The sequence below is a fragment of the Ptiloglossa arizonensis genome, chromosome 2, assembly GCF_051014685.1.
Source record: "Ptiloglossa arizonensis isolate GNS036 chromosome 2, iyPtiAriz1_principal, whole genome shotgun sequence".
Classification (NCBI taxonomy): domain Eukaryota; kingdom Metazoa; phylum Arthropoda; class Insecta; order Hymenoptera; family Colletidae; genus Ptiloglossa; species Ptiloglossa arizonensis.
The window spans coordinates 16,424,712-16,438,631 of NC_135049.1; the positions used below are offsets into that span (position 1 = coordinate 16,424,712).

At 36.1% G+C, this 13,920-nt stretch overlaps 3 protein-coding genes across 5 annotated transcripts in view; 2 read left to right on the forward strand and 1 right to left on the reverse strand.

Annotated features, from left to right (window-relative positions):
* Positions 1-300: 300 nt before the first annotated feature.
* On the forward strand, positions 301-1,512 carry Atg12 (Autophagy-related 12). 2 transcript variants are annotated; one of them, XM_076327360.1, is made up of 4 exons: positions 301-321; positions 802-964; positions 1,024-1,160; positions 1,239-1,512. In XM_076327360.1, exons 1-4 carry the CDS (start codon positions 316-318, stop codon positions 1,359-1,361), a joined length of 429 nt encoding a protein of 142 aa, XP_076183475.1. In that variant the 5' UTR covers positions 301-315; the 3' UTR covers positions 1,362-1,512. The 2 variants fall into 2 exon arrangements, with proteins under 2 accessions (XP_076183475.1, XP_076183474.1); XM_076327359.1 differs by lacking the exon at positions 301-321 and having other exon boundaries at positions 638-964.
* LOC143155075 (cilia- and flagella-associated protein 52) lies at positions 800-6,639 on the reverse strand. The gene is made up of 10 exons (XM_076327356.1): positions 6,562-6,639; positions 6,182-6,381; positions 5,948-6,125; positions 5,617-5,866; positions 5,266-5,533; positions 3,979-4,151; positions 3,518-3,666; positions 3,302-3,447; positions 3,072-3,223; positions 800-2,397 (listed from the first exon to the last, which is right to left on the reverse strand). Exons 1-10 carry the CDS (start codon positions 6,605-6,607, stop codon positions 1,956-1,958), a joined length of 2,004 nt encoding a protein of 667 aa, XP_076183471.1. The 5' UTR covers positions 6,608-6,639; the 3' UTR covers positions 800-1,955.
* Positions 4,926-13,920, forward strand: part of Det (baculoviral IAP repeat containing deterin) — a 35,974-nt gene continuing 26,979 nt past the window's right edge. The window contains exons 1-4 of one of the 2 annotated variants that reach the window (XR_012994317.1): positions 4,926-7,101; positions 7,408-7,611; positions 7,696-7,816; positions 7,914-8,007. Coding sequence is in view for 1 of the 2 variants with exons in the window: in XM_076327357.1 (XP_076183472.1) it covers positions 7,049-7,101; positions 7,408-7,611; positions 7,696-7,816; positions 7,914-8,000 (465 nt within the window). In the remaining variant the exon portion in view is untranslated. Of the gene's footprint in view, positions 7,102-7,407; positions 7,612-7,695; positions 7,817-7,913; positions 8,341-13,920 lie in introns of those variants that run through there. The other variant, XM_076327357.1, reaches the window with a different exon arrangement.

Genomic DNA, 13,920 nt, shown 5'->3' on the forward strand with positions numbered 1-13,920 from the left:
GAGGAGCCAGATTTTCACACATGCGCAAACCATAGAAAAACAGCGATATGTATGTACTTACTTTTAATCAATGTTTGATCGATATCATTGTTGAATATCTGATTTAATTTATGTTCTAAATCATGCAATTCTTGTACAAACTATGTTATACTGTCCGTATGCTGACACGAATCTAAAATCAATTAGCACTGGCGCACAAATTTCAAATTACGATTGCTTTCAAAATATGTACTTAATTCTTATGTTTAGTTTCTATTCCTAACGCGAAAGCGCTTTAATCTTCTTTCATTCTGAATCGGTAACGTTGGATAAGACATGGTGGTGAGGTTCAAAGTATTCTAGAGCCCTCTGAAGTTCAGTCTAATCTATGTCTTGTTTGTGGTATCATCTTTAATCGACGGATTGGATACTTTTTTATTGTTTAAACAATTTTACAATGTGGAAATTAATTTGTTGTCATTCGGTTTTCTGGTGTAGATATAGATAATGCGATTTTCTTATCGTGTATATTTCAAATTGAAAAACAATTCTATTTTGTGTTCTGTACTTGTTTGATCCTCAATTCGATTTCTCAGTGTTTGGTTAGAATTTTATAATTTAGCAATTGATACTATTTTACAAAATCTGTAATGTACGATATCAAGTATTTCTACAAGTTTCTTTCATATTTATGACTGACATACCTTTTAAACTCAAAGAATTAGTAATTAAGATTTAATGTTATTTCGATTTGACGATATTTAAATTTAAATTACAATTTTCACAAATATTTACTACACAACATTTGTGATGGCCGAAAAGGAAGGAAACGATTCAACTACAAATGAAATTGTTGGCAAATCCGAAGAAACAGGAGAAAGCTTAACAAATGAAGAAGCACCAGCTAGTTTTGAAACAATTCCCTCAGAAACACCTTTAGTTCGAAATGGAGGAGATCAAGCTGCTTCCAAGGATAAGGCAAAAAGTAAAATACAATTTCTCTTTTAATGTAGTGGATTTATTAGCATTTAATCAATTTTTCAGTTGGTATTTTATTAAAAGCAACTGGTAATGCTCCAATAATGAAACAAAAGAAATGGTCCGTCAGTCAAGATTATAGTATTGGTCGAATTTCAGATTTTGTAAGAAGATATCTTAAATTAGATTCCAATGAAAAACTGGTGAGTGCAAAGTAAAAATTATATTTGATACATTGTCTATAAACTATTTATTGCATAAACACTTTCACTTTTTGTCAGTTTCTTTACGTAAATCAAACATTTGCACCAGCCCCAGACCAGGTGGTCAAAAACTTATACGACTGCTATGGTGCGGATGGAAAATTAATACTTCACTATTGTAAAAGTCAAGCTTGGGGCTGACAAAAGTTTCATTAAAATATATACCTTTCTTGTGGTTATTGTATAAATGTATTGAAATATTTTATTGTCATTGTTGACAATTAAATATGTGAAAATTCCAGTTACACTATGTTTTAACAAGTACTGTAAATTTAATCATAAGCAATCTTAATCGAGTAATCTTTTAATCTTTCATGGTATACCTTGTGTATTGATATAGAAACTACAAAAATATTTATGTCAATCCTTACTGTTATTCTATAGAATTTGGTTTTTGTCTCATCTTATTGTCTTCTGCCTTAAAAATCAAAGTTATCTCCATGATTATTTTAATCAAGCAAAATAAGGTAGGGAAACACAATTGCTTTTTGGATAAGTTTATAACAGTTATCTTAACTCAGACTTCTAAAAAGAACGTATGCGTTACTGTAATAAAATTGTTTATTTCTTTTTAGAAGAATATCATTTTCTCATTTGTGAACATTCTTTTTCATTTCTTCTATTTATGTGTCTATACTTGAAAATGATAGAGTTACAAATGTTCAAGTTATTGCAAATATTGCAGTTACAGTATACAGTGTTATTTAAAATTTGGTTGTTGTGGTGACTCTGAACTCATGACACGCATACTGTCTTTGGTATTTCGATTTCATTATCAGGTGTGCTTGATGTTTCGAAAGGGTATTTCCAGAGTATTATAGCACCATCCGCGCTTACTGTGATAATAGATTTGCTATTTGGAGCAAAAGCACTAGCAGTAATTGGAGCAGCGTGAGTAAGACCCAAACCGACGATATTCGCGGTACGGTATTCCCACAGTTTTACAAGAAGATCTTCGGAACCAGTGAGAAAATATTGTCCATCATGACTGACATTTATGGTACTTAGCGCGCCAGTCGTCGAACCTTCGATTTCTCGAACCAACGATCCATCTAAAGTCTCCCAATAAGCAATCTTGCCGTCCGTACCACACGTCAAAATCTGAACACCACTAGGAACAAAACATGTTGCCAAGTACATTGTGTTTCCTCGCAACACAAACTTTCTCGAGAAATTGCTAAACAACAAGGGAATTTGTAATTATGTTTGTATCTTATGTGTTATAGAGAACATAAACATAACAATTTATTCTACGATGAGTCGTAACTTAAAAGATTGCAACCCTAATCGTATGACAATGCTGTATTACCATTCAAAACAGTTGTATTGTATGTGTAATAAGTTGTATACTTGGAGGCATCAATTCGTTCCGTTTGGGGGGAATACAATATGCTAAACTTCTCCTCAAATATTTGAGCTTAGCACAATATCTACTTCATCGATTTTTTACAGCAGAACACTCAGGAATATATCAACTTCAACATATTACAAATTCCTTGAAATTCAACAATTTTTTCCTTATACTTCGGACATGTTTCTTGGTTAGTGTCGGAGCTAGCAATTTTCTCCTTTTTTAGGAGAATTAAAAACAGAAACAATTCAAAGTTGCTGTATACAGCATAGCGTTTCAACTCTGCGATAAGTAGAAGCTTATGTGAACTAGAAAAGGATGCGTTTGGTATGCCGTATTCTCCTCAAATGTAACAAATTAATATTTCCAATTGTACATTCACACATACTTTACAATTATTGTGCTAACAGTCGTGTTAACAAGAGTTAAATAAAATATAAAAAATCGCGATATCTTTGGCCCCTATTAATTCGGTAAACTTCTTAACGTTGTGCGATTACCTCAAGTCCAGCACTATGCATGTACCGTCTACGCTGGAACTAATTACATTTTTATCATCGGGCGAAATATGCACCGACGTTACCGGGCCTCTATGTTCCTTAAAGATATTCAGTAGTTGTCCCGTTTCAGATTTTGCATTCCATAATCGTATCTGAATGAGTGAACGTGTTCAAATTAAGCAAGCTTCGAACAGGTACGTTGGTTCGTAAAAAGTGTAAAGTTTACCGACTTGACCGTAACAGTCACCGCTAACAAGTCTGCAGTCGTCATTTGTAATTGTAATTGCCGACACGGATTTTGTGTGTGCACGACAAATGATAAATAGGAGTTTTCCGCCGTTCAAAGCAAATCTCCGTATCGCACCATCGCTCCAGGCTTCCTCCAATAAATAAGAAAATTTCGAAAAAATCGAGTTTCAAGTACATCGTGGACGTTTAATACTTACCAGATATTATAGTGCCGCCATTACGATCGAAACATAAACTGGAACAGATAAAATTCGGCACCGAAATTCGAAGTAACTCCTTTTGCGTTGCCAGTTTCCACACTCGAATGTCGTGTTTACCACTCGTTGCAAATATCTCCGAACGATTACTGTAAATTCATTTCGCCTAGCATATATCTTTATCGTCCACTCTTCTGCTTTTGTTACATATTAACGTTAGAACTATCGACGGTGAACGTATGCTTATTTATATCAGATCACGTATCTTTGAAATTAGAAGGGGAAAGGCAAATTAATTTACGATTATAATAAGCTCTCCGTTTCAGTAATTGTTACCAAATATTACGGGCGAAAGTACCGTTGATAATCGAGTAATTTTAAAAAGAAGTTCGTAACAAGTTGAATTGACCGCTTTGGTAGTTCTAACGTTAAATGAAAGTGTGTAAATGCACACAGTTTACCGTGGAAACGCAATATCATATATCGCACTGGTGTGACACGTGACGAGTAAGCGCGTTTTAAAACTCGACAATTCCATTTCGAAAATTTCGCACGAGGTGGTTCCTATTAGTATAAGATCATGTTTGTAGCGGATCATCGATGTTACTGTGGCGCATACATTCCCGGTACGATACTGTGGACAAAATATAATTGTAACAATAATTATTCGTGCAAGATTTAACGCTAAATCGTTAGATTTCTACTACACTTACGATACATAATAACAATACAGTCTCTTTGAAATGCATAAGAGTAAATCGTACGTGTATGACGCGATCGTGAGATAATTACCAAATACGACAAGAACTACGTACAGTATTTCCTGGTTAATATAACGTAAAAGGGATACTTTCTTTTTCTCGTTTCTTTCTTGCCGAAGACGAGAGCGAATCAGATGGACTGAAAGCAATGAGGAATGATGCGAGACAGACGAAGCATCGATACTTTGCCTCGTTTCGTCTCTCGGATACCTGAAACTCTGTTCTTTGCATACATTTATAATTACAGGTCATGGTTTTGAATGTGTATTAAAAGTATCTAATCCGTTTAATTTTTAGTATACGTGTACCTGGGTATTATTTCACATATATTAAAGCATTCGTATCTTAATTCGTATAATTTTTAATATATGGCGATTAATTTACGGAACGGAAATACGATCTTACAAATTTTTAGGTTGTAGGTACAGGAAAATACAAATCCAGAAAATTCTAAATTTTATCCAATTGCATTAATAACATCGGCTATTCCCGATTGTTGTTTTTCAACTGCTGGGAATATTGTTACCCAAAAGAAGTCGTCTAGTACCTAAAAATGTAAAGACGTTAAATCTTTTGACTAAATATGATAATAAACCATATAGCTTGAAAATTTTGTACAATGATAATTTCCTTTCGTAAATTAGTAATCGTGTTTTAAAAATAATACGAATTAAGATACACGCGTAGTTAAATACATGCGAAATACTACACGTGTATTTAAATATACGTGAAATAGGTATCTATCTATAATAGAAATCGTAAGACGTTTATGATACAAAACGTGAGACGCTTACTGGAAAAAGGATCCGCAAATTTCAATATCCATTGGGGACTTTGCGTCACAAGGATGGAGTATTAGATGTCCGAAAAACAGAGTGAATCAGAAATGATGGAGAGAGTATCCAGTATTCAGCATACAGGCAAAACTCTAGCTCTCAACGAAGAAATACTGTATTTTGTGACGATACAAAATTATGCTATTTTTACCGTTATTATGCGCGGTGTGACCAACAACTTCTTCGTTTTGATTCCGATAGGTGCCACTAATTCTTTTGATATCTCGATTAATTCAACTGTACCGTTTCCGGTACCTACAATCATCTCTTGCTTTTGTAAGAATAAGATATTTGTCACGCCACCCGCATATACTTCTCCTTCGTATGTTTTTGTTTTCTTTCCACTCGGTACCTTCGAATAGCATCCGATCATAATCGGATATTTCGGCGATTCTTCGTTCGATTCTGTTAAATATAACCTACATAAACAGTATGCGATTGGATACGGTCCAAAGCAATCTGATCAAAGGATTGAAATCGAAAAGAGAAAGTTTTAAACGACCTTGCATGTATTATGTCACCAGATGTCGTTCCACAATAGACATTTTCATCTAAGTTATCTACAACGATACAGTTAATGGCGCGTCTGATTTTCCCGATTTTTACATCCATTCCATGGACTTTTCGTTTTTTCGGATCGACACGCCAAACTTTGAACGTTTCGTCCCCGGCAGTGACAAAACTCGCATTTTGAATGTTTGTACGTGCGATCGTTATCGCTTGTCCAGACGATTCTTTACCAGCTATCGTGCCTAGGCGGTAAACAAGATAAAGTAAAATAAAAAGACGGATGAAACAAAATCGAACAAGCGAACAAGGTGAGATTTAGTTACTGCAAAGTGGATTTCCCTTTTGAACGTCCCATACGACAATGCAACCGTCGTCTCTACCTCCAAGACTAATCAAATATAGTCCATCATTTGTAAAACACACATCTTCGACTCTGACTTTGTGCACCTCGTAATTAGCTTTCATTTTACGCTTTTCAAAATCCCATAGTATGACCATCGCCTGTGATGGATATTTATACTCAGGTATCTATATACATTTTTTAATCAAATAATTACCTTGAAACCCGGATGATTCACTTGGCCGGAAGCTACTAAATTTCCGCAAGGTGAGATATTCAAAGCAGAAACTACATTTTTATGACCAGTAAGAAAGCTCTGTTCACCAGTTTTAACTTTTTTTATGGTAATATTGTTACCCATTGGATGTAGTAGATGTTCTCCATCTGGATGCAGTCGTAAGCCATTTTTTATTACACCTATAACATGTACGATTGAGACGTGTATACGATTTTCAAAATATAATACTTGGAAGGGTATTAAAGAGAGTGCAGTGGCCTACAAAGTATGTTTAATTCGTAAAAAATTGATTCGATACACTTATTTATAACGTTCGACGCAATGCGATGGATTGAATTTTTCGAAATTATAGTACTAACCGTCAAATGCTATTATTCCAAATACTTCGAGTTGTTTTGGGTTCATAGTTGCAAATACTCCGATCGCTCAAACAAAACTTTATTACGATCAACCGATGGACACTTAATAAAATAATTTGCGTTGTCATGAGAATAACAAGGATATAAATGACAATAAATCCCAGTGTAGGCATGGTAACACTATGTATATAGTTATTGTCACTCGTCTCTATTTATGTATATACTATTGAAAAAGATGATGGAGATGAGAGACGAATGAAATCAACAGATGTAAGGCATCACGTTAACTTTTTAATTATTTAACTTCTGGTTTAATGAGATTAATTATTTTTGGCATTTGATTTGGGAAAAATGTTGGTAATGTAAAGACGTCGATAAAGTAGTCGTAAAGCCGGTAACATAACTCTCTTATTATTGAGTTGTTTCATGTGAACGTTAGATGAAGCGCTGCAAGCGGACATGTTACGTAGGTTGAAATTATGTAGTGATGCGACTCACCAAAAACGGTGAATTTTTTGTTTCGACCATGGATTTATTACCGTGAGTGATATTTTTATATTATTGAAATATTAGGGGTTTGAAAGAGTAACACATCATGCGATTAACGATTACACGCCTTACCTATGATGATTGGTTTAAAAACAGACTGGCTATACTACGCTTTTCGGGGGTTAATGCAATAATTCTGTTGAGCTATATATACTATCTTCTAGGTGTGTAATAAAGACAACAATAATAATAATAATAGTAATAAAAACAACCAACAATAACAATAACAATAATAATAATTATTATTATAATAATCCTAATGGTAACAAAGCTTTTCAACCATTAACCTTTGTTTAGGGAGGTAAGTTCAACATTTTGGAAAGTCGGTAGATTAAAAACATTTGATCTGTGGCCCTTTCAATCTTCTGATAACTCATGTAATCCTGAACAAATGGCTGCTGCTGGGTTTTTTGCTATTGGTGGCAAATCAGAACCAGACCTGGTTGAATGTTTCATTTGCTCAAAGCAACTCGATGGTTGGGATCCTGATGATAATCCATGGTACAGATTGCAAGACTTTTACTGTAATTTTTGTATTTACAATGTTCATTACAAATGTATGAGTTTTACTTTGATTATTTTTAGGAATGAACATATAAAACATCAACCAGAATGTGCATTTGTAAAATCAGGCAAAATGGACGAAAATTCATGGACCATACGGGATTTATTTGGTTTCTTGAAACTATATACGGTAAAAGAATGCGTAAGTATTCTTTATCTCCTTGGATAATTTATTAAAGGATCTAAGATAGATCAGTAACCAAACCTTACAATTGAAATGTACCATGTACATATTGTAGAAACATGAATTGAGGAAAGCTGTGGTCAAAGTAGAGGAAGAAATGAGGAATGGAGTAAAAGGAATACTCAGAAGTAGTAATAAATGAGAAAAAGGTACAAAAATCCAAGTTAATTTTACAAATTAGATATATTTGTTTGCAATTAGTTTTGTGCCTTACTCGCATAACCATTGTTTTACATTTCAATACAATTTGATTCTATAACAATTTTTTTAATCGTCTAAGTGCCTTAAAAAGAAAGTGATAATCAATTATATGATTCCATAATATTAAATGTAAGAGCAATTCATTATCATTAATATCGCGTGATATTGATGATCAAGGTAGTGTAACTTTTTATACTTTTATACAATAGTTGTGTCATACACTTGTACATGTATAAGTCTCATTATGTACTGCATCTGTAATAAAAACAGTATTTCATGGGGAACAATCTACATTGTTTTATAATAAGATAAAACAACAATTTTGTAGATTTGTTTCATAGGAAGAGTAAGATAATAAGATAAAACATTAACTTTGTAGATTTGTTTCATAGGAAGAGTAATTTTTCTCTTTTATTTTTTATGATTGACGTAAGCGAGAAATGTTTATGCCAGAACTGAGTGCCATAAATGTCTGTAGATAAGGTGTTTCTGATTGTAAAACATAAACAGTAGTCAAATTAATCGAAGAAGAAAGGGGCACTTTATATATTATTTTAGGAATTTTTGGGAATAATTAAAGGAAAGGTTATCGAATATACTTTAGTAAATTCTTGCATAGTTCAACCTAAGGATCTTGTTGCTTTTAGTTTTTTGAAGCATTGCAAAATCATTATTGAGGCCTGTTGAAATAGCTCGATAATTTAGAAATAGGAAACAGTTTGACAACTTAGAAATACAAAATAGCTCGACACCGTATATAGGAAAGATGTGACAGGAAATGTGATTTTGTTTAATATAGAACGTTTTCAACTCTTCTGCCCCAGATGTAGCCATCGATTCTAAAATCGCATTATTTAATTCTTTGTCACGAGCTCTGAGCGGAGACTCAAAGGAAAATAGATGGAATTAAAATCTTTGTCTACGTACATTATAACTAAGAATATTAATGACAACAGTGTCACGAAAAATCAATTTCAATATAACCCCAACGTTTATTCCATATCGTATTCAGATAAGTTTGATTGTAATGTGTTCCTGTAGATGTCGCCATATACCCTACTTGCACGCTTAAATTAAAGCGTTAGTAAGGAAACAAAAAATTGCCTGTGCAATTAATGAGACGCAGTTGCCATAAAAAAACAGCGTTGATATTCTTTTTCTTCAATTTCTAAAACCTCTTCAATTCTGCGGGAAAGGTTGGTCAAAGTAATTACAGCTTCGACGTTTTAAAAGGCCATACCTAGAGGAAGTTTGATTCTTTCCCGTTCCCATAGATGTCGCCACATACCCTATTTGTGCGCTCACCTACAATACAATAGAATTGCATATGTACGTTCTGTAAATTAAAACGTTACGAAGGGAACAAAGAATTGCCTGTAAAAATAATGGGACAGGAAACTTCGTAACCGATTTGATCGATATTACTCGTGACAAACGATCTTTTGTTAAATATATCGATGTTCTTATTCTTCAATTTACGAAAGCTCTGAAATTATAGAAAAAATGTTGGTGAAAGTAATTACAGCTTCGACGCTTTAAAAGGCCATGCCCAGATGAAGTTTGATTCTTTCCCGTTCCCGTAGATGTCGCCACGCATTCTATTTGCGCGCTCATGTACGATGTAATAAGGGAATAAAAAAATTATCAGTACAAACGAGATCAGTTGTAAAAAAACCGGCGTCGATGTCCCTGATCTTTGATTTCTAAAATCTCTTAAATTCTGCGAAAAAGGTTGGTCAAAGTAATTACAACATTAATGCATTAAAAGCTCCAATATAATACACGAGCGAAACCCACGGTGAAAATACTATCGTCTTTGTGCAGATAAATTGCAAGAGTTCCGTGACACGTTGTTTGAAATTCGAAGAGCTAATAGTAAATTCCCATCGACCATGCCGTGTTATTTTCTTTCAGAGTCACGGAGACCTGTCGGAAGATTTCCTAATCGTCTTCCGTGCCGTGTTCCGCGATACCGCACTCCCGGACCAATTACCATACAATTATTACGACCATTAAGTCGTGTATTTATTTCGTTTTATTCGCGGTTCATTTATAGTTTCAAACGGACAGTTGGACAGCGAAGACGTTTCTGCTGTCTGGTTTAATGCGTTGATAATCGGCGGCTCGACGGTACCGGAAGTGACCTTTTCTCGCACATGTTCGAATCGGTCGCGGTTGAGAAAAATTACGTAAAATCGCCAGAATCGCGTGACGAGGAGACGCGACCAGAACGGGAAAAATAAAGACGAATCGACCAAAGTTAACCTCTGCAACTAATCACCTTCCGGTCCACTTTTTTTTCAGTATTCGCCTCTATCAATTTTAAAAGCGTTCGATGGAACATCGACCGTTTAAAAGTCCAGCTGCTCTTTCTAAGCGACGAATGAACGTCCAGCGATCGATATAAGAGCGCGTGTAAGGTTTCGGAGCATTCTTTCGAGCAGTTTTATCGGGGACAGCTTTTGTAACTTGCAAAGTTGATTTAAGTAACATGGATGGGCGAGTATCGTTACGTATTAGTTGTGTAATCGATGAAACCATTTCTCGCCTATGCGCGTGTGCATGTATGTAATGCGTGTGGTATTTGTACGCATAGTTGCGTGTATGTTCCGTGTGGTATGTGTTATTCGGTATATGTTATGCACATGTGTGTATTTTGATGGTTTGCGTAGAATTTTTGCGTTATGTATGTGGAAAGGTGTTTTTTGTGGTGCACGTATAATTTATACGCAACACACAAATACCACGTGTACGTCGCAAAAAAACTACGTTATTGCCATTTGTGACATAAAAATCTCACGTACATTGTTAAAGTACATTTACTTATTGGAATTCATATATAACACACTACATACCACACGATACGCAGATTATATTAGCACGAAAATTGTACGCATTTTATCGTTTAAATAACAAGAAACTTGGGTTGTTTGGAAAGTCATTTCGTTTTTTTTTTTTGGTGAAAATGAAACACGATTTTTTTAGAGTGTACGAACATTTTATTCAATTATATATTCTCCATTTTGGAAAACGAAATCACTTTCCGAACAAAATAATATTTACTCGCTCAGCCACGTTACACGACCGACCTTTTGCGCAGATAAATGTTCCAGAAATACTTTTATCTAAATAGTTATAGACTACATTGCGTTGTATCTTCGTGGGGTCGTCTCGTGGAACAAATAATTTCCATCTTATATACATTTGTACTCTCGACCCGTGTGAAAGCTTCAAAACAATTCCAAGATGTCACTAAGAATATAACAATACGTCTTTTCCTTTGTTCCAGAAAACAGAAGTATCATTTTAAACATATTTTGAATTCCACTCTTGATCAAACTTTAAATAAACCCTACTTTTAAACTCTTCGTAATAATTCGATCGTAGACTCTAAATTATTATTAAAAACAATTTAAATTCGTATTAATTACATCGGAGGACACTTAAGTCGAAAACGTAACAAACAAAAATTGTTCACGAGTTCGAACGATATTAAAATCGTTTAAAGCACGATTAAAAGTATTGCTCCAGCATCTCTTCCATCCAAAGTTTCGTTCGCTAGAATCTTCGTCCATATATTTATCCGTATAAAAATCCAATTTGTGACTCACCAACGAAACGTTATCACCTGTCCGTATAAAAATACGACGAACACCGAGGATCGTCCGATTGGTTAAACCGACGTCACTCGATGCGCGTATCTTTACCGTCCTTTCTCCATTTAACCGCAAGAATTCAACGAGAGGAGTACGCGAGCATGAATTTAACATCGTTCAGAGGCTAGAAGAATCTTTTTCCTGTAAGAGGCACGCGATCCTCGTCGAAAGAGTCGAAAGGAATGCTCGCGGAGTAGCCATCGTGTCGCGTTCGGTGAACATTTTCGCCGATCAGCGAACGGTTCGAATTGTTCCACGGTGTATTTTTCCCGGGATTCCCCGAGTGCAAGGTCGTTCGCGTCTCCCTCGCGTGCCACGGAATTCTTCGACGGTAATATTCGTAACGGAACCAGAATCGCGCGCTTGTTAAAAATATGTGGCCGTAGAGGCGTGTCGGTGCTCCTCGGAGCCGGAGATGACCGAAAACCTGGCGTGCAGACGCCGAAACGAGAGGAGAGGAGAGTAGTGGAACTCTCTCGAAGCTTTTATCAGCTCGAAGATCAGCGTCCGTGAACCTTGGACTTGGTTCCCGGTCTCGTAAAAAAGAAACCTGTTGTTCGTTCCCAGGTGATCCTCCACGGCCCTTTATTTCGCCGCCGGTTTTAACGATCCTCTTTCGCGTCCTCGCATTTGCATGTCGGTGCACTCGGGTTCAGGAAGCATCGTCGACTTCCTCGTGTTACGGTAACCCGTTCCACGATTCACCGCCCTATCGTAACGCGAAATCGTGAAATTGTCACGCGAAACCGTGAAACGCCGATCGAACGTAACGAACGCAAGGGGTTGATCGGGCCAACACCTTCGAAACACCGTATCTACGAGATACTCGCGCACGAGACTCTTGCATATTTATGGGGGATCTCGGGAACCTTTCTTCCCAGGTTCTAGGTAGGGAGTCCCGAGATTTCGTTTACGTTCAACATTCCTGCGAATTAACGAATTTCGAGCTCGATCCTCTCGCGCGATTCTCGTCAAATTTCTCGTGCGCGAGCTTTGCGGTAACTTCTTTGGAATCGTATGGTAGTTCGTTGTATAGTAGTATCGTTGTATAATAGTATCGTTGTATAGTAGTTCTTCGATTATTCGATTTAATAGGAGCGAAGGGTTGTACGTACGATACGAATTCTTCTTACGTTACCTTTTCAATCGAACGCAATAACCCATTTTGCTTAAACTCGCTTCAACGATCGGTTGGAGATTAAGCGTAAAGTGGCAATGGACATCGTATGGCTTGTATCGATAGAATAACGCTTACGTAAGTCCATATCGAGGAAATTTCGCATAGTCAAATGCACGAAGACTTACAAAATGACTCGATATAAAATCAAACGTTTCTTTTATCATTGATTTAAATCCTCAATTACACGCTTGTGAAATATTATACGTTAATTCGAGTGTAATCGAAATGGATTTTTTCTTTGTATACTAAAAATATACTTACTTATTGGAAGATTAATTATATAGACGAAGAATTCCCGTACAAAACTAAACGAATCCTCCTAGTCTTCTTCCTTAAGATCTTTCAAACGTATTCGTTGCAAGTAATTTTTCGATCATATTCGTACAAGTAATCTTCCGATAGTATTCGTAAAAGAAATCTTTCGACCTCTTATTCACAGAGGTAACGCAACCCCAGAACTCTACTAAATTATTTATACACAGACACAATCACTGATAATCGTAACAAAGAAAAACAATTGTGTTGTTCGAAAAATCATTTCGTTTCATCCGTTGAAAACGAAACGCGATTTTTTCCAGAGCGTACAAACATTTTATTCAATTATACATTCTCCATTTTGAAAAACGAAACGACTCTCCGTACGAACCCAATATTTTCGCTCGCAGAGGCAGCGCGACCCCCGTAAGGTTCGAGCGAACCCGAGCGACGACCACCGGTAGAAAACGATCCCAGGAAGTCGAGGACGCTTACGGAAAGACGAAGGAACGGCATTTAGCGTGGACATTACAGCATGTCCGATTATTTTTCAAGGCAGCGAAGTCGTCGATCCTCGATCCTTCTCCGTCTCTCTGTACGAGAACGACGCCCGGAGCCAGTTTCGCTTTGGCTAACGACCCCTTCGCGTCGGTGAATAAATTCCAGCTGCCCACGTAAACTACCATATTTATTGACTTTCGGCCCGTGGAGCGGCGAGACGCGATCCGAGATCAAGTTCAAGAACGAAAGATCGAACTACGCGCACCGAT

Excerpts from the sequence above, each read along its gene's own strand:
- Atg12 (XM_076327359.1), top strand. The coding sequence starts at position 790 with ATGGCCGAAAAGGAAGGAAACGATTCAACTACAAATGAAATTGTTGGC. Across the intron at positions 965-1,023 it reads TTCCAAGGATAAGGCAAAAA|TTGGTATTTTATTAAAAGCA; the intron begins GTAAAATACAAT and ends TCAATTTTTCAG. Across the intron at positions 1,161-1,238 it reads TAGATTCCAATGAAAAACTG|TTTCTTTACGTAAATCAAAC; the intron begins GTGAGTGCAAAG and ends ACTTTTTGTCAG.
- LOC143155075 (XM_076327356.1), bottom strand. The coding sequence starts at position 6,607 with ATGAACCCAAAACAACTCGAAGTATTTGGAATAATAGCATTTGACG. Across the intron at positions 6,382-6,561 it reads TGGAATAATAGCATTTGACG|GTGTAATAAAAAATGGCTTA; the intron begins GTTAGTACTATA and ends TACATGTTATAG. Across the intron at positions 3,448-3,517 it reads TGGCGGCACTATAATATCTG|CCTGGAGCGATGGTGCGATA; the intron begins GTAAGTATTAAA and ends TATTGGAGGAAG.